This window comes from Cornus florida, unplaced genomic scaffold (assembly GCF_030987335.1).
Source record: "Cornus florida cultivar Cherokee Brave unplaced genomic scaffold, ASM3098733v1 CherokeeBrave_3.0.0_Hap2_scaffold_29, whole genome shotgun sequence".
NCBI lineage: Eukaryota > Viridiplantae > Streptophyta > Magnoliopsida > Cornales > Cornaceae > Cornus > Cornus florida.
Window position 1 is genome coordinate 17,914 of NW_026775793.1, and position 27,925 is coordinate 45,838.

The 27,925-nt window shown below is 32.2% G+C and overlaps 1 protein-coding gene and 1 long non-coding RNA gene across 2 annotated transcripts; both read left to right on the top strand.

Annotated features, from left to right (window-relative positions):
- Positions 1–18,314: 18,314 nt before the first annotated feature.
- Positions 18,315–19,045, top strand: LOC132290991 (uncharacterized). Its single transcript, XR_009475890.1, has 2 exons — positions 18,315–18,517; positions 18,919–19,045. It is a non-coding gene; the product is annotated as an uncharacterized LOC132290991 (long non-coding RNA).
- Positions 19,046–19,536: 491 nt separating this feature from the next.
- LOC132290990 (uncharacterized) lies at positions 19,537–21,096 on the top strand. The gene has a single exon (XM_059790178.1). It carries the CDS (start codon positions 19,537–19,539, stop codon positions 21,094–21,096), a length of 1,560 nt encoding a protein of 519 aa, XP_059646161.1.
- The last annotated feature ends 6,829 nt before the right edge of the window (positions 21,097–27,925 follow it).

A 27,925-nucleotide genomic window follows, 5' to 3' on the forward strand; every position in this document is an offset into this window, starting at 1 on the left:
AGGTACCGTGAATGAGGTAATTTGATTCAAAGATTCAATCTTTACTCATTAAAACACTCTTCGTGATGTCAAAGCCAACTCGAATAAGTTGCACACAAAACACTAATTTTCTTCCAAAGATTCAATATTTATACATTAAAAAAGGTCTAGTGACATAAAGGGTATCTTTATTGTGGTATTTTCATTCAAAGATGCAATATTTAGTCATTAAAACACTCTTCAGGACTTCGTTGGGAACACGAATAAGTTAAACTCAAAACTCTCATTTTCTTTCGTATATTCAATTTTATACATTAAAAAGGTCTAGTGACACAATCGGTACCCTGAATTAGGTAATTTCATTCCAAGATTCAATCTTTACGCAATAAAAACACTCTTCGTGATGTCAAAGGGAACTCGAATAAGTTCAACAGAAAACACTAATTTTCTTCCAAAGATTTAATCTTTATACATTAAAAAAGCTCTAGTGCATAATGGGTATCTTTATTGAGGTATTTTCATTCAAAGATGCAATATTTTACTCATTAAAACACTTATCGTGACGTCAAAGGGAATTCAAAGATTCAATCTTTACTCCTTAGAACACTCTTCGTGACTTTAAAAGGAATTCGAATCAGTTTAACTCAAAACTCTCATTTTCGTTCAAAGATTTAATCTTTATACATTAAAAATGTCTAGTGACATAGTAGGTACTTTGATTGAGGTATTTTCATTCAAAGATTCAATCTTTAGTCATTAAAATACTCTACGCGACTTCATATGAAAACTCGAATAGGTTAAACTCAAAACTATCATTTTCCTTCAAAGATTCTCCCTTTATGTATTAAAACGGCCTAGTGACATAGTTGGTACCTTGATTGAGCTAATTTAATTCAAAGATTCAATTTTACTCATTAAAACACTCTTCGTGACGTCAAGGGGAACTCGAATAAGTTTAACTCAAAACAATCATTTTCTATCAAAGATTTAATCTTTATACATTAAAATGTTCTAGTGACAAAATATGTACCTTAATTGAGGAATTTTCATCCAAGGATTCAATCTTCACTCATTAAAACACCCTTCGGGACGTCAAAGGGAACTTGAATAAATTTAACTCAAAACTCTCATTTTATTTCAAAGATTCAATCTTTATATATTAAAAACGTCTAGTGACATAATGGGTACCTTGATTGAAATATTTTCTTTCAAAGATTCAATCTTTGGTCATTAAAACACTCTTCGACATTTCATTGGGAACTCGAATATGTTAAACTCAAAACTCTCATTTTTTTCCAAAGTTTCAACCTTTTTACATTAAAAAGGTTTATTGACATAATAGGTACCTTAATTGAGGAGATTTCATTCAAAGATTCTATCTTTACTCCTTAAAACACTTTTCGTGATGTCCAAGGTAACTCGGATAAGTTTAACTCAAAACTCTCATTTTAGTTCAAAGATTTCATCTTTATACATTAAAAAGGCCTAGTGACATAATAGATACCATGATTGAGGTAATTTCATCCAAAGATTCAATCTTTGTCCATTAAAACACGCTACGCGACTTCGTAGGGAACTCGAATAAGTTAAACTCAAAACTCTCATTTTCTTTAAAAGATTCAATCTTTAAACATTAAAAAGGTCAAGTGACTTAATAGGTACCTGGATTGAGGTAATTTCATTCCAACATTCAATCTTTACTCATTAAAACTCTCTTCGCGACGTCAAAGGGAACTCGAATAAGTTGAACTCAAAACTCTCATCTATTTTGAAAGATTCAATCTTTACGCATTAAAAAGGCTAGTGACAAAATTTATACCTTGATTGAGGTATTTTGATTCAAAGATTCATTCTTTAGTCATTAAAACACTCTTCGCGACTTCATTGGGAAATCGAGTAAGTTAGACTCAAAATTCTCATTTTGTTTCAAGGATTCAATCTTTATTCATTAAAAAGGTCTAGTGACATAATATGTTCCTTGGTTGAGGCAATTTCATTCAAAGATTTCATCTTTACTCATTAAAACACTCTTTGTGATGTCAAAGGTAACTCGAACGAGTTTAACTCAAAACTCTCAACTTCTTTCAAAGATTTAATCTTCATACATTAAAATGGTCTAGTGACATAATAGGTACTTTGATTGAGGTATTTTCGTTCAAAGATTCAATCTTTAGTCATTAAAACACTCTTCGCGACTGCGTTAGGAACTCGAATAAGTCAAACTCAGTACTCACATTTTCTTTCAAAGATGCAATCTTTATAAATTAAAAAGGTCGAGTGACATAATAGGTATCTCGATTCAAGTAATTTCATTTAAAGATTCAATCTTTACTCATTAAAGTACTCTTCGTGACATCAAAGGGAACTTGAATAAGTTTAACTCAAAATTCTTATTTTCTTTCAAAGATTCAATCTTCATATATTAAAAACGCCTAGTGATATATCGGGTACCTTGATTGAGGTATTTTTCATTCAAAGATTCAATCTTTAGTCATTAGAACACTCTTCGGGACTTCATAGGGAACTCGAATAAGTTAAACTCAAAACTCTCATTCCAAAATTCAACCTTTACTCGTTAAAACACTCTTCGTGGCATCCAAGGGAACTCGAATAAGTTGAACTCAAAACTCTCATCTTCTTTCAAAGATTCAATCCTAATGCATTGAAAATGTCTGGTGACATAATTTGTACCTTGATTGAGGTATTTTGATTTAAAGATTCTTTCTTTAGTTATTAAAACACTCTTCGCGACTTCATAGGGAAATCGAATAAATTAAACTCAAAATTCTCATTTTGTTTCGAGGATTCAATCTTTTTTCATTAAAAAGATCTAGTGAAATAATAGGTTCGTTGATTGAGGTAATTTCATTCGAAGATTCCTTCTTTACTCATTAAAACACTCTTCGTGATGTCAAAGGTAACTCGAATAAGTTTAGCTCAAAACTCTCATCTTCTTTCAAAGATTTAATCTTTATACATTAGAATGGTTTAGTGACATAATAGGTACTTTGATTAAGTTATTTTCATTCAAATATTCAATCTTTAGTCATTAAAACACTCTTCGCGACTGCATAGGGAACTCGAATAAGTTAAACTCAGAACTTACATTTTCTTTCAAAGATTATAAATTAAAAAGGTCAAGTGACATAATAGGTATCTTGATTCAGGTAATTTCATTCAAAGATTCAATCTTTATTCATTAAAGTACTCTTCGTGACATCAAAGGAAACCTGAATAAGTTTATCTCAAAACTCTTATTTTCTTTCATAGATTCCATCTTTATACATTAAAAGCGTCTAGTGACATAATGGGTACATTGATTGAAGTATTTTCATTCAAAGATTCAATCTTTATTCACTAAAACACTCTTCAGGACTTCATAAGGAACTCGAATAAGTTAAACTCAAAACTCTCATTTTCCTTCGTAGATTCAATCTTTATACATTAAAAAGATCTAGTGACATAATAGGTACCGTGAATGAGGTAATTTGATTCAAAGATTCAATCTTTACTCATTAAAACACTCTTCGTGATGTCAAAGCCAACTCGAATAAGTTGCACACAAAACACTAATTTTCTTCCAAAGATTCAATATTTATACATTAAAAAAGGTCTAGTGACATAAAGGGTATCTTTATTGTGGTATTTTCATTCAAAGATGCAATATTTAGTCATTAAAACACTCTTCGGGACTTCGTAGGGAACTCGAATGAGTTAAACTCAAAACTCTCATTTTCTTTCGTATATTCAATTTTATACGTTAAAAAGGTCTAGTGACACAATCGGTACCCTGAATTAGGTAATTTCATTCCAAGATTCAATCTTTACGCAATAAAAACACTCTTCGTGATGTCAAAGGGAACTCGAATAAGTTCAACAGAAAACACTAATTTTCTTCCAAAGATTTAATCTTTATACATTAAAAAAGCTCTAGTGCATAATGGGTATCTTTATTGAGGTATTTTCATTCAAAGATGCAATATTTTACTCATTAAAACACTCATCGTGACGTCAAAGAGAATTCAAAGATTCAATCTTTACTCCTTAGAACACTCTTCGTGACTTTAAAAGGAATTCGAATCAGTTTAACTCAAAACTCTCATTTTCTTTCAAAGATTTAATCTTTATACATTAAAAATGTCTAGTGACATAGTAGGTACTTTGATTGAGGTATTTTCATTCAAAGATTCAATCTTTAGTCATTAAAATACTCTACGCGACTTCATATGAAAACTCGAATAGGTTAAACTCAAAACTATCATTTTCCTTCAAAGATTCTCCCTTTATGTATTAAAACGGCCTAGTGACATAGTAGGTACCTTGATTGAGGTAATTTCATTCAAAGATTCAATTTTACTCATTAAAACACTCTTCGTGACGTCAAGGGGAACTCGAATAAGTTTAACTCAAAATAATCATTTTCTATCAAAGATTTAATCTTTATACATTAAAATGTTCTAGTGACAAAATATGTACCTTAATTGAGGAATTTTCATCCAAGGATTCAATCTTCACTCATTAAAACACCCTTCGGGACGTCAAAGGGAACTTGAATAAATTTAACTCAAAACTCTCATTTTATTTCAAAGATTCAATCTTTATATATTAAAAACGTCTAGTGACATAATGGGTACCTTGATTGAAATATTTTCATTCAAAGATTCAATCTTTGGTCATTAAAACACTCTTCGACATTTCATTGGGAACTCGAATAAGTTAAACTCAAAACTCTCATTTTTTTCCAAAGTTTCAACCTTTTTACATTAAAAAGGTTTATTGACATAATAGGTACCTTAATTGAGGAGATTTCATTCAAAGATTCTATCTTTACTCCTTAAAACACTCTTCGTGATGTCAAAGGTAACTCGGATAAGTTTAACTCAAAACTCTCATTTTATTTCAAAGATTTCATCTTTATACATTAAAAAGGCCTAGTGACATAATAGATACCATGATTGAGGTAATTTCATCCAAAGATTCAATCTTTGTCCATTAAAACACGCTACGCGACTTCGTAGGGAACTCGAATAAGTTAAACTCAAAATTCTCATTTTCTTTAAAAGATTCAATCTTTAAACATTAAAAAGGTCAAGTGACTTAATAGGTAACTGGATTGAGGTAATTTCATTCCAACATTCAATCTTTACTCATTAAAACTCTCTTAGCGACGTCAAAGGGAACTCGAATAAGTTGAACTCAAAACTCTCATCTATTTTGAAAGATTCGATCTTTACGCATTAAGAAGGCTAGTGACAAAATTTATACCTTGATTGAGGTATTTTGATTCAAAGATTCATTCTTTAGTCATTAAAACACTCTTCGCGACTTCATAGGGAAATCGAGTAAGTTAGACTCAAAATTCTCATTTTGTTTCAAGGATTCAATCTTTATTCATTAAAAAGGTCTAGTGACATAATATGTTCCTTGGTTGAGGCAATTTCATTCAAAGATTTCATCTTTACTCATTAAAACACTCTTTGTGATGTCAAAGGTAACTCGAACAAGTTTAACTCAAAACTCTCAACTTCTTTCAAAGATTTAATCTTCCTACATTAAAATGGTCTAGTGACATAATAGGTACTTTGATTGAGGTATTTTCGTTCAAAGATTCAATCTTTAGTCATTAAAACACTCTTCGCGACTGCTTTAGGAACTCGAATAAGTCAAACTCAGTACTCACATTTTCTTTCAAAGATGCGATCTTTATAAATTAAAAAAGGTCGAGTGACGTAATAGGTATCTCGATTCAAGTAATTTCATTTAAAGATTCAATCTTTACTCATTAAAGTACTCTTCGTGACGTCAAAGGGAACTTGAATAAGTTTAACTCAAAACTCTTATTTTCTTTCAAAGATTCAATCTTCATATATTAAAAACGCCTAGTGATATATCGGGTACCTTGATTGAGGTATTTTTCATTCAAAGATTCAATCTTTAGTCATTAGAACACTCTTCGGGACTTCATAGGGAACTCGAATAAGTTAAACTCAAAACTCTCATTCCAAAATTCAACCTTTACTCGTTAAAACACTCTTCGTGGCATCCAAGGGAACTCGAATAAGTTGAACTCAAAACTCTCATCTTCTTTCAAAGATTCAATCCTAATGCATTGAAAATGTCTGGTGACATAATTTGTACCTTGATTGAGGTATTTTGATTTAAAGATTCTTTCTTTAGTTATTAAAACACTCTTCGCGACTTCATAGGGAAATCGAATAAATTAAACTCAAAATTCTCATTTTGTTTCGAGGATTCAATCTTTTTTCATTAAAAAGATCTAGTGAAATAATAGGTTCGTTGATTGAGGTAATTTCATTCGAAGATTCCTTCTTTACTTATTAAAACACTCTTCGTGATGTCAAAGGTAACTCGAATAAGTTTAGCTCAAAACTCTCATCTTCTTTCAAAGATTTAATCTTTATACATTAGAATGGTTTAGTGACATAATAGGTACTTTGATTGAGTTATTTTCATTCAAATATTCAATCTTTAGTCATTAAAACACTCTTCGCGACTGCATAGGGAACTCGAATAAGTTAAACTCAGAACTTACATTTTCTTTCAAAGATTATAAATTAAAAAGGTCAAGTGACATAATAGGTATCTTGATTCAGGTAATTTCATTCAAAGATTCAATCTTTACTCATTAAAGTACTCTTCGTGACATCAAAGGAAACCTGAATAAGTTTATCTCAAAACTCTTATTTTCTTTCATAGATTCCATCTTTATACATTAAAAACATCTAGTGACATAATGGGTACATTGATTGAAGTATTTTCATTCAAAGATTCAATCTTTATTCACTAAAACACTCTTTAGGACTTCATAGGGAACTCGAATAAGTTAAACTCAAAACTCTCATTTTCCTTCGTAGATTCAATCTTTATACATTAAAAAGATCTAGTGACATAATAGGTACCGTGAATGAGGTAATTTGATTCAAAGATTCAATCTTTACTCATTAAAACACTCTTCGTGATGTCAAAGCCAACTCGAATAAGTTGCACACAAAACACTAATTTTCTTCCAAAGATTCAATATTTATACATTAAAAAAGGTCTAGTAACATAAAGGGTATCTTTATTGTGGTATTTTCATTCAAAGATGCAATATTTAGTCATTAAAACACTCTTCGGGACTTCGTAGGGAACTCGAATAAGTTAAACTCAAAACTCTCATTTTCTTTCGTATATTCAATTTTATACATTAAAAAGGTCTAGTGACACAATCGGTACCCTGAATTAGGTAATTTCATTCCAAGATTCAATCTTTACGCAATAAAACACTCTTCGTGATGTCAAAGGTAACTCGAATAAGTTCAACAGAAAACACTAATTTTCTTCCAAAGATTTAATCTTTATACATTAAAAAAGCTCTAGTGCATAATGGGTATCTTTATTGAGGTATTTTCATTCAAAGATGCAATATTTTACTCATTAAAACACTCATCGTGACGTCAAAGGGAATTCAAAGATTCAATCTTTACTCCTTAGAACACTCTTCGTGACTTTAAAAGGAATTCGAATCAGTTTAACTCAAAACTCTCATTTTCTTTCAAAGATTTAATCTTTATACATTAAAAATGTCTAGTGACATAGTAGGTACTTTGATTAAGGTATTTTCATTCAAAGATTCAATCTTTAGTCATTAAAATACTCTACGCGACTTCATATGAAAACTCGAATAGGTTAAACTCAAAACTATCATTTTCCTTCAAAGATTCTCCCTTTATGTATTAAAACGGCCTAGTGACATAGTAGGTACCTTGATTGAGGTAATTTCATCAAAGATTCAATTTTACTCATTAAAACACTCTTCGTGACGTCAAGGGGAACTCGAATAAGTTTAACTCAAAACAATCATTTTCTATCAAAGATTTAATCTTTATACATTAAAATGTTCTAGTGACAAAATATGTACCTTAATTGAGGAATTTTCATCCAAGGATTCAATCTTCACTCATTAAAACACCCTTCGGGACGTCAAAGGGAACTTGAATAAATTTAACTCAAAACTCTCATTTTACTTCAAAGATTCAATCTTTATATATAAAAAACGTCTAGTGACATAATGGGTACCTTGATCGAAATATTTTCATTCAAAGATTCAATCTTTGGTCATTAAAACACTCTTCGACATTTCATTGGGAACTCGAATAAGTTAAACTCAAAACTCTCATTTTTTTCCAAAGTTTCAACCTTTTTACATTAAAAAGGTTTATTGACATAATAGGTACCTTAATTGAGGAGATTTCATTCAAAAATTCTTTCTTTACTCCTTAAAACACTCTTCGTGATGTCAAAGGTAACTCGGATAAGTTTACCTCAAAACTCTCATTTTATTTCAAAGATTTCATCTTTATACATTAAAAAGGCCTAGTGACATAATAGATACCATGATTGAGGTAATTTCATCCAAAGATTCAGTCTTTGTCCATTAAAACACGCTACGCGACTTCGTAGGGAACTCGAATAAGTTAAACTCAAAACTCTCATTTTCTTTTAAAGATTCAATCTTTAAACATTAAAAAGGTCAAGTGACTTAATAGGTACCTGGATTGAGGTAATTTCATTCCAACATTCAATCTTTACTCATTAAAACTCTCTTCGCGACGTCAAAGGGAACTCGAATAAGTTGAACTCAAAACTCTCATCTATTTTGAAAGATTCAATCTTTACGCATTAAAAAGGCTAGTGACAAAATTTATACCTTGATTGAGGTATTTTGATTCAAAGATTCATTCTTTAGTCATTAAGACACTCTTCGCGACTTCATAGGGAAATCGAGTAAGTTAGACTCAAAATTCTCATTTTGTTTCAAGGATTCAATCTTTATTCATTAAAAAGGTCTAGTGACATAATATGTTCCTTGGTTGAGGCAATTTCATTCAAAGATTTCATCTTTACTCATTAAAACACTCTTTGTGATGTCAAAGGTAACTCGAACAAGTTTAACTCAAAACTCTCAACTTCTTTCAAAGATTTAATCTTCATACATTAAAATGGTCTAGTGACATAATAGGTACTTTGATTGAGGTATTTTCGTTCAAAGATTCAATCTTTAGTCATTAAAACACTCTTCGCGACTGCTTTAGGAACTCGAATAAGTCAAATTCAGTACTCACATTTTCTTTCAAAGATGCAATCTTTATAAATTAAAAAAGGTCGAGTGACGTAATAGGTATCTCGATTCAAGTAATTTCATTTAAAGATTCAATCTTTACTCATTAAAGTACTCTTCGTGACGTCAAAGGGAACTTGAATAAGTTTAACTCAAAACTCCTATTTTCTTTCAAAGATTCAATCTTCATATATTAAAAACGCCTAGTGATATATCGGGTACCTTGATTGAGGTATTTTTCATTCAAAGTTTCAATCTTTAGTCGTTAGAACACTCTTCGGGACTTCATAGGGAACTCGAATAAGTTAAACTCAAAACTCTCATTCCAAAATTCAACCTTTACTCGTTAAAACACTCTTCGTGGCATCCAAGGGAACTCGAATAAGTTGAACTCAAAACTCTCATCTTCTTTCAAAGATTCAATCCTAATGCATTGAAAATGTCTGGTGACATAATTTGTACCTAGTTTGAGGTATTTCGATTTAAAGATTCTTTCTTTAGTTATTAAAACACTCTTCGCGACTTCATAGGGAAATCGAATAAATTAAACTCAAAATTCTCATTTTGTTTCGAGGATTCAATCTTTTTTCATTAAAAAGATCTAGTGAAATAATAGGTTCGTTGATTGAGGTAATTTCATTCGAAGATTCCTTCTTTACTCATTAAAACACTCTTTGTGATGTCAAAGGTAACTCGAATAAGTTTAGCTCAAAACTCTCATCTTCTTTCAAAGATTTAATCTTTATACATTAGAATGGTTTAGTGACATAATAGGTACTTTGATTGAGTTATTTTCATTCAAATATTCAATCTTTAGTCATTAAAACACTCTTCGCGACTGCATAGGGAACTCGAATAAGTTAAACTCAGAACTTACATTTTCTTTCAAAGATTATAAATTAAAAAGGTCAAGTGACATAATAGGTATCTTGATTCAGGTAATTTCATTCAAAGATTCAATCTTTACTCATTAAAGTACTCTTCGTGACATCAAAGGAAACCTGAATAAGTTTATCTCAAAACTCTTATTTTCTTTCATAGATTCCATCTTTATACATTAAAAAGGTCTAGTGACATAATGGGTACATTGATTGAAGTATTTTCATTCAAAGATTCAATCTTTATTCACTAAAACACTCTTTAGGACTTCATAGGGAACTCGAATAAGTTAAACTCAAAACTCTCATTTTCTTTCGTAGATTCAATCTTTATACGTTAAAAAGATCTAGTGACATAATAGGTACCGTGAATGAGGTAATTTGATTCAAAGATTCAATCTTTACTCATTAAAACACTCTTCGTGATGTCAAAGCCAACTCGAATAAGTTGCACACAAAACACTAATTTTCTTCCAAAGATTCAATATTTATACATTAAAAAAGGTCTAGTGACATAAAGGGTATCTTTATTGTGGCATTTTCATTCAAAGATGCAATATTTAGTCATTAAAACACTCTTCGGGACTTCGTAGGGAACTCGAATAAGTTAAATTCAAAACTCTCATTTTCTTTCGTATATTCAATTTTATACATTAAAAAGGTCTAGTGACACAATCGGTACCCTGAATTAGGTAATTTCATTCCAAGATTCAATCTTTACGCAATAAAACACTCTTCGTGATGTCAAAGGGAACTCGAATAAGTTCAACAGAAAACACTAATTTTCTTCCAAAGATTTAATCTTTATACATTAAAAAAGCTCTAGTGCATAATGGGTATCTTTATTGAGGTATTTTCATTCAAAGATGCAATATTTTACTCATTAAAACACTCATCGTGACGTCAAAGGGAATTCAAAGATTCAATCTTTACTCCTTAGAACACTCTTCGTGACTTTAAAAGGAATTCGAATCAGTTTAACTCAAAACTCTCATTTTCTTTCAAAGATTTAATCTTTATACATTAAAAATGTCTAGTGACATAGTAGGTACTTTGATTGAGGTATTTTCATTCAAAGATTCAATCTTTAGTCATTAAAATACTCTACGCGACTTCATATGAAAACTCGAATAGGTTAAACTCAAAACTATCATTTTCCTTCAAAGATTCTCCCTTTATGTATTAAAACGGCCTAGTGACATAGTAGGTACCTTGATTGAGGTAATTTCATTCAAAGATTCAATTTTACTCATTAAAACACTCTTCGTGACGTCAAGGGGAACTCGAATAAGTTTAACTCAAAACAATCATTTTCTATCAAAGATTTAATCTTTATACATTAAAATGTTCTAGTGACAAAATATGTACCTTAATTGAGGAATTTTCATCCAAGGATTCAATCTTCACTCATTAAAACACCCTTCGGGACGTCAAAGGGAACTTGAATAAATTTAACTCAAAACTCTCATTTTATTTCAAAGATTCAATCTTTATATATTAAAAACGTCTAGTGACATAATGGGTACCTTGATTGAAATATTTTCATTCAAAGATTCAATCTTTGGTCATTAAAACACTCTTCGACATTTCATTGGGAACTCGAATAAGTTAAACTCAAAACTCTCATTTTTTTCCAAAGTTTCAACCTTTTTACATTAAAAAGGTTTATTGACATAATAGGTACCTTAATTGAGGAGATTTCATTCAAAGATTCTATCTTTACTCCTTAAAACACTCTTCGTGATGTCCAAGGTAACTCGGATAAGTTTAACTCAAAACTCTCATTTTAGTTCAAAGATTTCATCTTTATACATTAAAAAGGCCTAGTGACATAATAGATACCATGATTGAGGTAATTTCATCCAAAGATTCAATCTTTGTCCATTAAAACACGCTACGCGACTTCGTAGGGAACTCGAATAAGTTAAACTCAAAACTCTCATTTTCTTTAAAAGATTCAATCTTTAAACATTAAAAAGGTCAAGTGACTTAATAGGCACCTGGATTGAGGTAATTTCATTCCAACATTCAATCTTTACTCATTAAAACTCTCTTCGCGACGTCAAAGGGAACTCGAATAAGTTGAACTCAAAACTCTCATCTATTTTGAAAGATTCAATCTTTACGCATTAAAAAGGCTAGTGACAAAATTTATACCTTGATTGAGGTATTTTGATTCAAAGATTCATTCTTTAGTCATTAAAACACTCTTCGCGACTTCATAGGGAAATCGAGTAAGTTAGACTCAAAATTCTCATTTTATTTCAAGGATTCAATCTTTATTCATTAAAAAGGTCTAGTGACATAATATGTTCCTTGGTTGAGGCAATTTCATTCAAAGATTTCATCTTTACTCATTAAAACACTCTTTGTGATGTCAAAGGTAACTCGAACAAGTTTAACTCAAAACTCTCAACTTCTTTCAAAGATTTAATCTTCCTACATTAAAATGGTCTAGTGACATAATAGGTACTTTGATTGAGGTATTTTCGTTCAAAGATTCAATCTTTAGTCATTAAAACACTCTTCGCGACTGCTTTAGGTACTCGAATAAGTCAAACTCAGTACTCACATTTTCTTTCAAAGATGCAATCTTTATAAATTAAAAAAGGTCGAGTGACGTAATAGGTATCTCGATTCAAGTAATTTCATTTAAAGATTCAATCTTTACTCATTAAAGTACTCTTCGTGACGTCAAAGGGAACTTGAAGAAGTTTAACTCAAAACTCTTATTTTCTTTCAAAGATTCAATCTTCATATATTAAAAACGCCTAGTGATATATCGGGTACCTTGATTGAGGTATTTTTCATTCAAAGATTCAATCTTTAGTCATTAGAACACTCTTCGGGACTTCATAGGGAACTCGAATAAGTTAAACTCAAAACTCTCATTCCAAAATTCAACCTTTACTCGTTAAAACACTCTTCGTGCCATCCAAGGGAACTCGAATAAGTTGAACTCAAAACTCTCATCTTCTTTCAAAGATTCAATCCTAATGCATTGAAAATGTCTGGTGACATAATTTGTACCTTGATTGGGTTATTTTGATTTAAAGATTCTTTCTTTAGTTATTAAAACAATCTTCGCGACATCATAGGGAAATCGAATAAATTAAACTCAAAATTCTCATTTTGTTTCGAGGATTCAATCTTTTTTCATTAAAAAGATCTAGTGAAATAATAGGTTCGTTGACTGAGGTAATTTCATTCGAAGATTCCTTCTTTACTCATTAAAACACTCTTCGTGATGTCAAAGGTAACTTGAATAAGTTTAGCTCAAAACTCTCATCTTCTTTCAAAGATTTAATCTTTATACATTAGAATGGTTTAGTGACATAATAGGTACTTTGATTGAGTTATTTTCATTCAAATATTCAATCTTTAGTCATTAAAACACTCTTCGCGACTGCATAGGGAACTCGAATAAGTTAAACTCAGAACTTACATTTTCTTTCAAAGATTATAAATTAAAAAGGTCAAGTGACATAATAGGTATCTTGATTCAGGTAATTTCATTCAAAGATTCAATCTTTACTCATTAAAGTACTCTTCGTGACATCAAAGGAAACCTGAATAAGTTTATCTCAAAACTCTTATTTTCTTTCATAGATTCCATCTTTATACATTAAAAACGTCTAGTGACATAATGGGTACATTGATTGAAGTATTTTCATTCAAAGATTCAATCTTTATTCACTAAAACACTCTTCAGGACTTCATAAGGAACTCGAATAAGTTAAACTCAAAACTCTCATTTTCCTTCGTAGATTCAATCTTTATACATTAAAAAGATCTAGTGACATAATAGGTACCGTGAATGAGGTAATTTGATTCAAAGATTCAATCTTTACTCATTAAAACACTCTTCGTGATGTCAAAGCCAACTCGAATAAGTTGCACACAAAACACTAATTTTCTTCCAAAGATTCAATATTTATACATTAAAAAAGGTCTAGTGACATAAAGGGTATCTTTATTGTGGTATTTTCATTCAAAGATGCAATATTTAGTCATTAAAACACTCTTCAGGACTTCGTTGGGAACACGAATAAGTTAAACTCAAAACTCTCATTTTCTTTCGTATATTCAATTTTATACATTAAAAAGGTCTAGTGACACAATCGGTACCCTGAATTAGGTAATTTCATTCCAAGATTCAATCTTTACGCAATAAAAACACTCTTCGTGATGTCAAAGGGAACTCGAAAAAGTTCAACAGAAAACACTAATTTTCTTCCAAAGATTTAATCTTTATACATTAAAAAAGCTCTAGTGCATAATGGGTATCTTTATTGAGGTATTTTCATTCAAAGATGCAATATTTTACTCATTAAAACACTTATCGTGACGTCAAAGGGAATTCAAAGATTCAATCTTTACTCCTTAGAACACTCTTCGTGACTTTAAAAGGAATTCGAATCAGTTTAACTCAAAACTCTCATTTTCTTTCAAAGATTTAATCTTTATACATTAAAAATGTCTAGTGACATAGTAGGTACTTTGATTAAGGTATTTTCATTCAAAGATTCAATCTTTAGTCATTAAAATACTCTACGCGACTTCATATGAAATCTCGAATAGGTTAAACTCAAAACTATCATTTTCCTTCAAAGATTCTCCCTTTATGTATTAAAACGGCCTAGTGACATAGTAGGTACCTTGATTGAGGTAATTTCATCAAAGATTCAATTTTACTCATTAAAACACTCTTCGTGACGTCAAGGGGAACTCGAATAAGTTTAACTCAAAACAATCATTTTCTATCAAAGATTTAATCTTTATACATTAAAATGTTCTAGTGACAAAATATGTACCTTAATTGAGGAATTTTCATCCAAGGATTCAATCTTCACTCATTAAAACACCCTTCGGGACGTCAAAGGGAACTTGAATAAATTTAACTCAAAACTCTCATTTTATTTCAAAGATTCAATCTTTATATATTAAAAACGTCTAGTGACATAATGGGTACCTTGATTGAAATATTTTCATTCAAAGATTCAATCTTTGGTCATTAAAACACTCTTCGACATTTCATTGGGAACTCGAATAAGTTAAACTCAAAACTCTCATTTTTTTCCAAAGTTTCAACCTTTTTACATTAAAAAGGTTTATTGACATAATAGGTACCTTAATTGAGGAGATTTCATTCAAAGATTCTATCTTTACTCCTTAAAACACTCTTCGTGATGTCCAAGGTAACTCGGATAAGTTTAACTCAAAACTCTCATTTTAGTTCAAAGATTTCATCTTTATACATTAAAAAGGCCTAGTGACATAATAGATACCATGATTGAGGTAATTTCATCCAAAGATTCAATCTTTGTCCATTAAAACACGCTACGCGACTTCGTAGGGAACTCGAATAAGTTAAACTCAAAACTCTCATTTTCTTTTAAAGATTCAATCTTTAAACATTAAAAAGGTCAAGTGACTTAATAGGTACCTGGATTGAGGTAATTTCATTCCAACATTCAATCTTTACTCATTAAAACTCTCTTCGCGACGTCAAAGGGAACTCGAATAAGTTGAACTCAAAACTCTCATCTATTTTGAAAGATTCAATCTTTACGCATTAAAAAGGCTAGTGACAAAATTTATACCTTGATTGAGGTATTTTGATTCAAAGATTCATTCTTTAGTCATTAAAACACTCTTCGCGACTTCATTGGGAAATCGAGTAAGTTAGACTCAAAATTCTCATTTTGTTTCAAGGATTCAATCTTTATTCATTAAAAAGGTCTAGTGACATAATATGTTCCTTGGTTGAGGCAATTTCATTCAAAGATTTCATCTTTACTCATTAAAACACTCTTTGTGATGTCAAAGGTAACTCGAACGAGTTTAACTCAAAACTCTCAACTTCTTTCAAAGATTTAATCTTCATACATTAAAATGGTCTAGTGACATAATAGGTACTTTGATTGAGGTATTTTCGTTCAAAGATTCAATCTTTAGTCATTAAAACACTCTTCGCGACTGCTTTAGGAACTCGAATAAGTCAAACTCAGTACTCACATTTTCTTTCAAAGATGCAATCTTTATAAATTAAAAAGGTCGAGTGACATAATAGGTATCTCGATTCAAGTAATTTCATTTAAAGATTCAATCTTTACTCATTAAAGTACTCTTCGTGACGTCAAAGGGAACTTGAATAAGTTTAACTCAAAACTCTTATTTTCTTTCAAAGATTCAATCTTCATATATTAAAAACGCCTAGTGATATATCGGGTACCTTGATTGAGGTATTTTTCATTCAAAGATTCAATCTTTAGTCATTAGAACACTCTTCGGGACTTCATAGGGAACTCGAATAAGTTAAACTCAAAACTCTCATTCCAAAATTCAACCTTTACTCGTTAAAACACTCTTCGTGCCATCCAAGGGAACTCGAATAAGTTGAACTCAAAACTCTCATCTTCTTTCAAAGATTCAATCCTAATGCATTGAAAATGTCTGGTGACATAATTTGTACCTAGTTTGAGGTATTTTGATTTAAAGATTCTTTCTTTAGTTATTAAAACACTCTTCGCGACTTCATAGGGAAATCGAATAAATTAAACTCAAAATTCTCATTTTGTTTCGAGGATTCAATCTTTTTTCATTAAAAAGATCTAGTGAAATAATAGGTTCGTTGATTGAGGTAATTTCATTCGAAGATTCCTTCTTTACTCATTAAAACACTCTTCGTGATGTCAAAGGTAACTCGAATAAGTTTAGCTCAAAACTCTCATCTTCTTTCAAGGATTTAATCTTTATACATTAGAATGGTTTAGTGACATAATAGGTACTTTGATTGAGTTATTTTCATTCAAATATTCAATCTTTAGTCATTAAAACACTCTTCGCGACTGCATAGGGAACTCGAATAAGTTAAACTCAGAACATACATTTTCTTTCAAAGATTATAAATTAAAAAGGTCAAGTGACATAATAGGTATCTTGATTCAGGTAATTTCATTCAAAGATTCAATCTTTACTCATTAAAGTACTCTTCGTGACATCAAAGGAAACCTGAATAAGTTTATCTCAAAACTCTTATTTTCTTTCATAGATTCCATCTTTATACATTAAAAACGTGTAGTGACATAATGGGTACATTGATTGAAGTATTTTCATTCAAAGATTCAATCTTTATTCACTAAAACACTCTTCAGGACTTTATAGGGAACTCGAATAAGTTAAACTCAAAACTCTCATTTTCCTTCGTAGATTCAATCTTTATACATTAAAAAGATCTAGTGACATAATAGGTACCATGAATGAGGTAATTTGATTCAAAGATTCAATCTTTCCTCATTAAAACACTCTTCGTGATGTCAAAGCCAACTCGAATAAGTTGCACACAAAACACTAATTTTCTTCCAAAGATTCAATATTTATACATTAAAAAAGGTCTAGTGACATAAAGGGTATCTTTATTGCAAGGCCCCAATACATAATTATTTTTATTAGCATAATTTAATTTTTAGTAGACATAATTTATGGAATATTTTATGTAGTAGGTTGTATGGTGAAGTTAATAGTTAGTGTAAAAAACTTATTAAGTTGGTGGCAGCCCATGGTAATAAAATAAGTAATAAGAAGAATACTATTGTTTTCATTGATATAGTATGTGGGGCGTGGGTGTTAGTATGTGTGACACTATGAATTGTTGGGTTTGGTAATTGTAAAATAAAGTGGGTGCAAGTGATATTGAATGTATATAATGCTTAATATATGAAGAAGTTTCATATCTATATTATTTATTATATACATTAAAGTTCCTTGGGAAATTTTATTAATTGAGTTCATGTTACATGTGTCATGCACTGAGATTATATGTGAATTTATTATGGTGAATTTATTTAATTCTTATTTGAGCTTAAATTTGCACATTTAATTGTAATGAGAACTCAGGGAATACACTTTTCATTTGTAAGTTCATGTGTGTGTATATGTACCGAAGTGTAGTTGAATGGTGAGGTTTTGTATATGTATGAATATGAAGAAGAAAATATTATTAAACTTTGGGTAACACATGTCACATAAGCTATGTGACAATTTACATTTCCAGGAGACTAGATTTACACCATCCATGTGACTATATACTTTTCAAGACTAAAGTTATTATGCTTTAAAGTGGTGGCTGGTGGCTGCAATATATAGTTGTATATATATATAGGTTTCAATTATCATTTATATGGATAGAGATGAGTAAAGTCAGGTTGCTGGCAGCACAAGGCTGGACCGAACACACAGGACACGCAATTATGTAGATATACTCTATATATAGATAAGGTTAATTCTATCTTTTTAAACCTGTTTGGACCGCCTTTGAGAAAGCAATTGTTTTGGTTGAGACACACAAAATATATCAAAACAGTGAGCTATTTAGTGATAGTTCAAAGAGAGAAGAAAAATACGGAGGAGGAGGATAGAAAAGAAAAAAGGGTGTTTTCTCTCTAAATTGTTGTTGAATTCAAGCAAAGGCAAGGAGAATGAACTGATCACTTCAGCAATATCAAAGGATAAGTAGACAATTTGAAAAGTAGCCAAGGTGAGTGTACTCACTGGAAGTTTATACCTGGATGTGTTTAATTGAAGTATTGAAGTTGTTTATGTGAGTTGAAGATGAATATATATAATTTGATTATATTTAAATAGGGTCCATACTCTGGCCTGGAAGGAGAGTAATATATTATATAAGGTCCATACTCTGGCCTGGAAAGAGAGTACTACACTAAATAAGGTCCATACTCTGGCCAAGAAAGAGAGTACTATATCTAAACCAGGTCCATACTCTGGCCTAGAAGGAGAGTACTATATTTTAATGCCTGTAATATATTAATGAAGTTTAATTGAAGTTATCAGATAATATTTGTTTATATTACTCTGATGTAGTAGTGTTGCATTCACTGGGCTTTAAGCTCACTCCTTCCATATCTATATTTTTTTCAGGTACAAGGTTGGGTCGCTACTGCCAGGTCTAGAATTTTTGAGTGGGAATGGGAAAAAGAACAATGGAACGTCTTTTGTTTAATATGTAAATATTGTAATAGAATTTAATAGTATAAGTTGCCGTTAATATTTTTGTTTGTCAGAATTTGCATAACAGGCCTATAGGTAGTTTTTGAATTGTAAACTGTTAAACAGGTGCTCTGATGTAGGATGACGTTATATTTGAAGGAGGTTAATGCAGATGGTTAGATGCATTCCAATTTATTCAATTTGTTTAATAATGTAAGTTGGGTTGGGGTGTGTCAACTTTTGGTATCAGAGCCTAGGTTTTCTAGGTTCTGGAGGTGAGAAGAGTCTAGACTGGCAGTGGCAGTAAGAAGTGTGTAGTAGAGTCATTTATTTGACTTAATGTTATACTAACAGATATAAGTGGTGATTATGTATCATATATATGTTGTTATATTTGAGATTCATTGCAGATAAAAAGAAATGGAAAGGGAAAGTGGTTATCATGGAACTGAGGGTGAAGCCACTTATGTTCCTGTTGAGGCTGAAGTAGAACAACCTATGCAGGGTGGTATGAGAAGAGAACAGGAGTGCTTAACTGGTATGTAGAAAATGGAAAAGGCTATAATAGACTTGGCAGAACAAAACAAACTATTTATGGCGAGTCAAATGATGATACAAGAAAAGCTGGAAAGACAACAGAAATGGAAGAAAGGCTCTGAGTATGAGAGGTTTATCAAGTTAACACCCCCAGAATTTTCAGGTACTACCAAACCAGAAGAAGTAGAGGGGTGGGTAAGAAGAATGGAATCGATATTTGCAGTGATGGGTGCAGCAGAAGACCAGAAGGTAAACTTAGCTACATTTATGTTCAAAAATGAAGCTAGTTATTGGTGGGACACGACAAAACATTTGTTGCTCACTCCAGGAGAGAAAGAGGTGATATTCTGGAATCCATTTGTTAAAGCTTTTTATGAGAAATATTTCCCTCCAATTTACAGAAAAGAGAAGGAACGGGAGTTTATTCTCCTAAAACAAGATAGAATGTCTGTGGTTGATTATGAAGTTAAGTTTACAGCTTTATCGAGGTTCGCACCCAAGTTTGTACAGAATGAAGAAGATAAATGTACAAAATTCCAGGATGGTTTAGAGGCGGCTATTAAGTCTAGAGTTTCAGTGTTTGAGGAAACAGATTACAACAGACTTGTGAATAAAGCCATGATTGCCGAAAGGGATGTGAAAGAATTGCAAGAAAGAAGGGAACAATACAAAAGAAATAGATCTAAGCCGTCACAGTCAAGAGGAGGTGAAGGAATTGCAAGTCAGAAAAGTCAAAGGTCGCGGTATGGAAGGGGAAGGGGTGGTGAATCTCAAGGCCAGACATCAAGTATTGGAAGAGGTCAAGTGTTTTCCGAACAACAATCTGTACAACAAGGTAGTTTTGGAGGACATGGTACTGGCAGGGGGTGTTTTCAGTGCGGAAAGGAAGGTCACCAGAAGAAGGATTGTCCTATCTTGAAAGCAGAAGAGTGCTATCATTGCCATCAGCCGGGTCATCGGAGGAGAGATTGTCCTATGTTGACAGGAATGACCTCAGTGGGCAGTGTTGCTGGTTCTGGTAGAGGTTTTGCACAGGGGAACTCGTCAAGAGGAGGTAAGGGTGTTACAAGTGGTTCGCAAGCCCAGGGAAGAGTGTTTGCTATGACACTTCAGGATGCTCAAGCAACACCAGAAGTGGTGACAGGTACACTTTCTATTTTGGATAGAAATGTTACTGTGCTTATTGATCCTGGCTCAACCCATTCATTTGTTGCATCATCTATTGCTATGCATTTGGGTAGACCACTTTCATCATTAGATAGTAAATTGTTTATTTCTACACCAATGGGAGAAGTGGTAGTGGTTGCAAATGAATACCGGGATTGTGTGTTACAATTGGGAGATAGACAGTTAAAGGTAAATTTGATACCGTTGGGTATACCAGATTTTGATATCATTTTGGGTATGAATTGGCTATCTGCGTATCATGCTTCAATAGACTGTTTTCGGAAAGAAGTTGTTTTTCAGATACCAGGGGAGCCAGAATTTAGATTTACAGGAGAAAGAAATGTTATTCCAAACTGTCTCATTTCAGCTATACAAACCAGGAAGTTGTTGAAGAAAGGGTGTTAGGGTTACTTGGCTTATGTGGTTGATACTGAAAATAAAGATATGACACTTGAAAATGTACCAGTGGTAAGGGAATTCACAGATGTGTTTCTAGAAGAATTACCAGGGTTGCCAGTGGACAGGGAGGTAGATTTTACCATTGAGTTGGTACCAGGAACAACTCTAATTTCTATTGCTCCGTATCGAATGGCACCGACAGAATTGAAAGAGTTGAAGATACAGTTGCAAGATTTACTAGATAAAGGCTTTATTCGACCTAGTATTTCACCGTGGGGTGCACCGGTGTTATTTGTTAAGAAGAAGGATGGTACTATGCGGTTGTGTATTGACTACAGACAGTTAAATAAAGTGACCATCAGAAATAAGTATCCATTGCCACGAATTGATGATCTGTTTGATCAGTTGCAAGGGGCAAAGGTGTTTTCTAAGATTGATTTGAGGTCAGGATATCACCAGTTGAAGGTAAAGGATAGTGATATTTTGAAAACTGCTTTTCGAACTCGATATGGTCATTATGAGTTTTTGGTAATGCCTTTTGGGTTAACCAATGCTCCAGCGGTGTTTATGGATTTAATGAATCGAGTATTTCATCGGTACGTTGATTCTTTTGTTATTGTCTTCATCGATGATATTTTGATATATTCTCGGAGTGTGGATGAACATGAAAAGCATTTAAGAATTGTGTTACAGATGTTACGGGAAAAACAACTCTTTGCTAAGTTCAGCAAATGTGAGTTTTGGCTTGATAAAGTTGTCTTTTTGGGGCATGTAGTATCTGGGGATGGTATTTATGTTGACCCATCAAAAGTGGAAGCAGTGGTAAAATGGGAAAGGCCTACTAATGTGACAGAAGTCAGAAGTTTTCTGGGATTAGCAGGTTATTACCGGAGGTTCATCCAAGGGTTTTCTAGTATCGCATTACCATTGACAAAGTTGACCCGGAAAAAAGTAAAGTTTGTGTGGGGTGAGGAATGCCAAAGAAGTTTTGAAGAATTGAAGAAAAAGTTAACGTCAGCCCCAGTGTTAACTATTCCGTGTGGTGGTGAAGGTTTTGTGATTTACACTGATGCTTCACATCAGGGTCTGGGATGTGTTTTGATGCAAAATGGTAAAGTAATTGCATATGCTTCTAGACAATTGAAGAATCATGAATTGAATTATCCTACACATGACTTGGAGTTAGCTGCTATTGTTTTTGCTTTAAAATTGTGGAGGCATTATCTGTATGGTGAACTTTGTGAAATATTTACAGATCATCAGAGTTTGAAGTATTTGTTTACACAGAAGGATTTAAATTTGAGACAGAGGCGTTAGATGGAGTTAATCAAAGATTATGATTGTAATATCCACCATCATCCTGGAAAAGCCAATGTAGTAGCAGATGCCTTGAGTAGGAAGTCTTCAGGGAGACTATCTTGTGTACAGTGTGCACGGGTGGCAAATATTATGGAATTGAGACTGATGGGAGTTGAATTGACAGTTACTAACAAAGGAGCATTGTTTGCACATGTTACGGTGAGACCTTTGTTGCTGGATAGAATTAAAGAGCTGCAAATACATGACGTATTCCTGGATAAGAAAAGAAAAGAAGCTCAAGAGGGTATGCAAACTGAATTTATAGTTAAGGATGATGGGATTTTGTATTTTCAAAGTCGAATTTGTGTTCCAAATGATGTTTCCTTGAAGAAAGATATTTTAGATGAAGCCCACAGTTCTATATATGCTATGCATCCGGGGAATACTAAAATGTACAGGGATTTGAAAGAATACTATTGGTGGAACAATATGAAGCGTGAAATTGCAGAATTTGTAGCAAAGTGTTTGATATGTCAACGAGTGAAAGCTGAACATCAGAAACCAGCGGGGTTGTTGCAGCCATTACCAGTTCCACAGTGGAAATGGGAGCATGTAACCATGGATTTTGTGACGGGACTTCCAAGATCAAAACGAGGACATGACTCTATTTGGGTGATAGTTGATCGATTGACGAAATCAGCTCACTTTCTGGCAGTAAAAACTACTTATTCTACAAAGGAATATGCTCGTTTGTATGTTGATGTGATCATATGTTTGCATGGGGCTCCAGTTTCTATTGTTTGTGATAGGGATCCGAAGTTCACTTCGAGATTTTGGTATAGTTTGCATGAAGCCATGAAAACTTCTTTGAAGTTTAGTACAGCTTTTCACCCGCAGACAGATGGGCAGTCAGAACGAACTATTCAGATTTTGGAAGATATGTTGAGAGCTTGTGTGTTGGACTTCAAAGGTAATTGGGATGATTATTTACCGTTGATTGAATTTGCCTATAATAATAGTTATCAGTCTACTATTGGAATGGCACCGTATGAAGCTTTGTATGGGAGAAAATGTAGAACTCCATTGTGTTGGGATGAGGTGGGGGAAAGAAAGTTATTGGGTCCAGAATTGATTGAACTTACAACAGAAAAAGTGAAGATAATTCAGCAGTGTATGAAAGTGGCACATGATAGACAGAAAAGTTATGTAGATGTGCGAAAAAGAAGAGATTTGGAATTTGAAGTTGGTGATTTTGTTTTTCTTCGTATTTCTCCTTGGAAAGGTATTATGAGGTTTGGAAAGAAAGGTAAGTTAAGTCCCAGATACATTGGACCTTACAAGATTCTGGAACGAATAGGAGCAGTGGCGTATCGGTTGGAATTACCAAAAGAATTATCAAGATTGCATGATGTTTTCCATGTGTCTATGCTTCGAAAGTATATATCGGATCCATCTCATGTTTTAGTTGCAGAACCGATAAAGTTGAAGGAAGATTTGACTTATGTAGAGGAACCGGTACAGATTGTGGATCGCCGGGAGCAAGTGCTGCAGAATAAAACTATATCACTGGTAAAGGTATTGTGGAGGGGTCATACGATTGAAGAAGCGACTTGGGAAAGTGAAGAAGTTATGCGAATACAATATCCTCACTTATTTGGTATGTTTCTTGCATTTTAATTTCGAGGACGAAATTACATAAGGGGGGAAGAATTGTAAGGCCCCAATACATAATTATTTTTATTAGCATAATTTAATTTTTAGTAGACATAATTTATGGAATATTTTATGTAGTAGGTTGTATGGTGAAGTTAATAGTTAGTGTAAAAAACTTATTAAGTTGGTGGCAGCCCATGGTAATAAAATAAGTAATAAGAAGAATACTATTGTTTTCATTGATATAGTATGTGGGGCGTGGGTGTTAGTATGTGTGACACTATGAATTGTTGGGTTTGGTAATTGTAAAATAAAGTGGGTGCAAGTGATATTGAATGTATATAATGCTTAATATATGAAGAAGTTTCATATCTATATTATTTATTATATACATTAAAGTTCCTTGGGAAATTTTATTAATTGAGTTCATGTTACATGTGTCATGCACTGAGATTATATGTGAATTTATTATGGTGAATTTATTTAATTCTTATTTGAGCTTAAATTTGCACATTTAATTGTAATGAGAACTCAGGGAATACACTTTTCATTTGTAAGTTCATGTGTGTGTATATGTACCGAAGTGTAGTTGAATGGTGAGGTTTTGTATATGTATGAATATGAAGAAGAAAATATTATTAAACTTTGGGTAACACATGTCACATAAGCTATGTGACAATTTACATTTCCTGGAGACTAGATTTACACCATCCATGTGACTATATACTTTTCAAGACTAAAGTTATTATGCTTTAAAGTGGTGGCTGGTGGCTGCAATATATAGTTGTATATATATATAGGTTTCAATTATCATTTATATGGATAGAGATGAGTAAAGTCAGGTTGCTGGCAGCACAAGGCTGGACCGAACACACAGGACACGCAATTATGTAGATATACTCTATATATAGATAAGGTTAATTCTATCTTTTTAAACCTGTTTGGACCGCCTTTGAGAAAGCAATTGTTTTGGTTGAGACACACAAAATATATCAAAACAGTGAGCTATTTAGTGATAGTTCAAAGAGAGAAGAAAAATACGGAGGAGGAGGATAGAAAAGAAAAAAGGGGGTTTTCTCTCTAAATTGTTGTTGAATTCAAGCAAAGGCAAGGAGAATGAACTGATCACTTCAGCAATATCAAAGGATAAGTAGACAATTTGAAAAGTAGCCAAGGTGAGTGTACTCACTGGAAGTTTATACCTAGATGTGTTTAATTGAAGTATTGAAGTTGTTTATGTGAGTTGAAGATGAATATATATAATTTGATTATATTTAAATAGGGTCCATACTCTGGCCTGGAAGGAGAGTAATATATTATATAAGGTCCATACTCTGGCCTGGAAAGAGAGTACTACACTAAATAAGGTCCATACTCTGGCCAAGAAAGAGAGTACTATATCTAAACAAGGTCCATACTCTGGCCTAGAAGGAGAGTACTATATTTTAATGCCTGTAATATATTAATGAAGTTTAATTGAAGTTATCAGATAATATTTGTTTATATTACTCTGATGTAGTAGTGTTGCATTCACTGGGCTTTAAGCTCACTCCTTCCATATCTATATTTTTTTCAGGTACAAGGTTGGGTCGCTACTTCCAGGTCTAGAATTTTTGAGTGGGAATGGGAAAAAGAACAATGGAACGTCTTTTGTTTAATATGTAAATATTGTAATAGAATTTAATAGTATAAGTTGCCGTTAATATTTTTGTTTGTCAAAATTTGCATAACAGGCCTATAGGTAGTTTTTGAATTGTAAACTGTTAAACAGGTGCTCTGATGTAGGATGACGTTATATTTGAAGGAGGTTAATGCAGATGGTTAGATGCATTCCAATTTATTCAATTTGTTTAATAATGTAAGTTGGGTTGGGGTGTGTCATTTATTGTGGTAATTTCATTCAAAGATGCAATATTTAGTCATTAAAACACTCTTCGGGACTTCGTAGGGAACTCGAATAAGTTAAACTCAAAACTCTCATTTTCTTTCGTATATTCAATTTTATACATTAAAAAGGTCTAGTGACAAAATCGGTACCCTGAATTAGGTAATTTCATTCCAAGATTCAATCTTTACGCAATAAAAACACTCTTCGTGATGTCAAAGGAAACTCGAATAAGTTCAACAGAAAACACTAATTTTCTTCCAAAGATTTAATCTTTATACCTTAAAAAAGCTCTAGTGCATAATGGGTATCTTTATTGAGGTATTTTCATTCAAAGATGCAATATTTTACTCATTAAAACACTCATCGTGACGTCAAAGGGAATTCAAAGATTCAATCTTTACTCCTTAGAACACTCTTCGTGACTTTAAAAGGAATTCGAATCAGTTTAACTCAAAACTCTCATTTTCTTTCAAAGATTTAATCTTTATACATTAAAAATGTCTAGTGACATAGTAGGTACTTTGATTGAGGTATTTTCATTCAAAGATTCAATCTTTAGTCATTAAAATACTCTACGCGACTTCATATGAAAACTCGAATAGGTTAAACTCAAAACTATCATTTTCCTTCAAAGATTCTCCCTTTTATGTATTAAAACGGCCTAGTGACATAGTAGGTACCTTGATTGAGGTAATTTCATTCAAAGATTCAATTTTACTCATTAAAACACTCTTCGTGACGTCAAGGGGAACTCGAATAAGTTTAACTCAAAACAATCATTTTCTATCAAAGATTTAATCTTTATACATTAAAATGTTCTAGTGACAAAATATGTACCTTAATTGAGGAATTTTCATCCAATGATTCAATCTTCACTCATTAAAACACCCTTCGGGACGTCAAAGGGAACTTGAATAAATTTAACTCAAAACTCTCATTTTATTTCAAAGATTCAATCTTTATATATTAAAAACATCTAGTGACAAAATGGGTACCTTGATTGAAATATTTTCATTCAAAGATTCAATCTTTGGTCATTAAAACACTCTTCGACATTTCATTGGGAACTCGAATAAGTTAAACTCAAAACTCTCATTTTTTTTCCAAATATTCAACCTTTTTACATTGAAAAGGTTTATTGACATAATAGGTACCTTAATTGAGGAGATTTCATTCAAAGATTATATCTTTACTCCTAAAAACACACTCTTCGTGATGTCAAAGGTAACTCGGATAAGTTTAACTCAAAACTCTCATTTTATTTCAAAGATTTCATCTTTATACATTAAAAAGGCCTAGTGACATAATAGATACCATGATTGAGGTAATTTCATCTAAAGATTCAATCTTTGTCCATTAAAACACGCTACGCGACTTCGTAGGGAACTCGAATAAGTTAAACTCAAAACTCTCATTTTCTTTAAAAGATTCAATCTTTAAACATTAAAAAGGTCAAGTGACTTAATAGGTACCTGGATTGAGGTAATTTCATTCCAACATTCAATCTTTACTCATTAAAACTCTCTTCGCGACGTCAAAGGGAACTCGAATAAGTTGAACTCAAAACTCTCATCTATTTTGAAAGATTCAATCTTTACGCATTAAAAAGGCTAGTGACAAAATTTATACCTTGATTGAGGTATTTTGATTCAAAGATTCATTCTTTAGTCATTAAAACACTCTTCGCGACTTCATAGGGAAATCGAGTAAGTTAGACTCAAAATTCTCATTTTGTTTCAAGGATTCAATCTTTATTCATTAAAAAGGTCTAGTGACATAATATGTTCCTTGGTTGAGGCAATTTCATTCAAAGATTTCATCTTTACTCGTTAAAACACTCTTTGTGATGTCAAAGGTAACTCGAACAAGTTTAACTCAAAACTCTCAACTTCTTTCAAAGATTTAATCTTCATACATTAAAATGGTCTAGTGACATAATAGGTACTTTGATTGAGGTATTTTCGTTCAAAGATTCAATCTTTAGTCATTAAAACA

Coding starts and splice junctions, on each gene's coding strand:
- LOC132290990 (XM_059790178.1), top strand. CDS start 19,537: ATGGAAAAGGCTATAATAGACTTGGCAGAACAAAACAAACTATTTATG.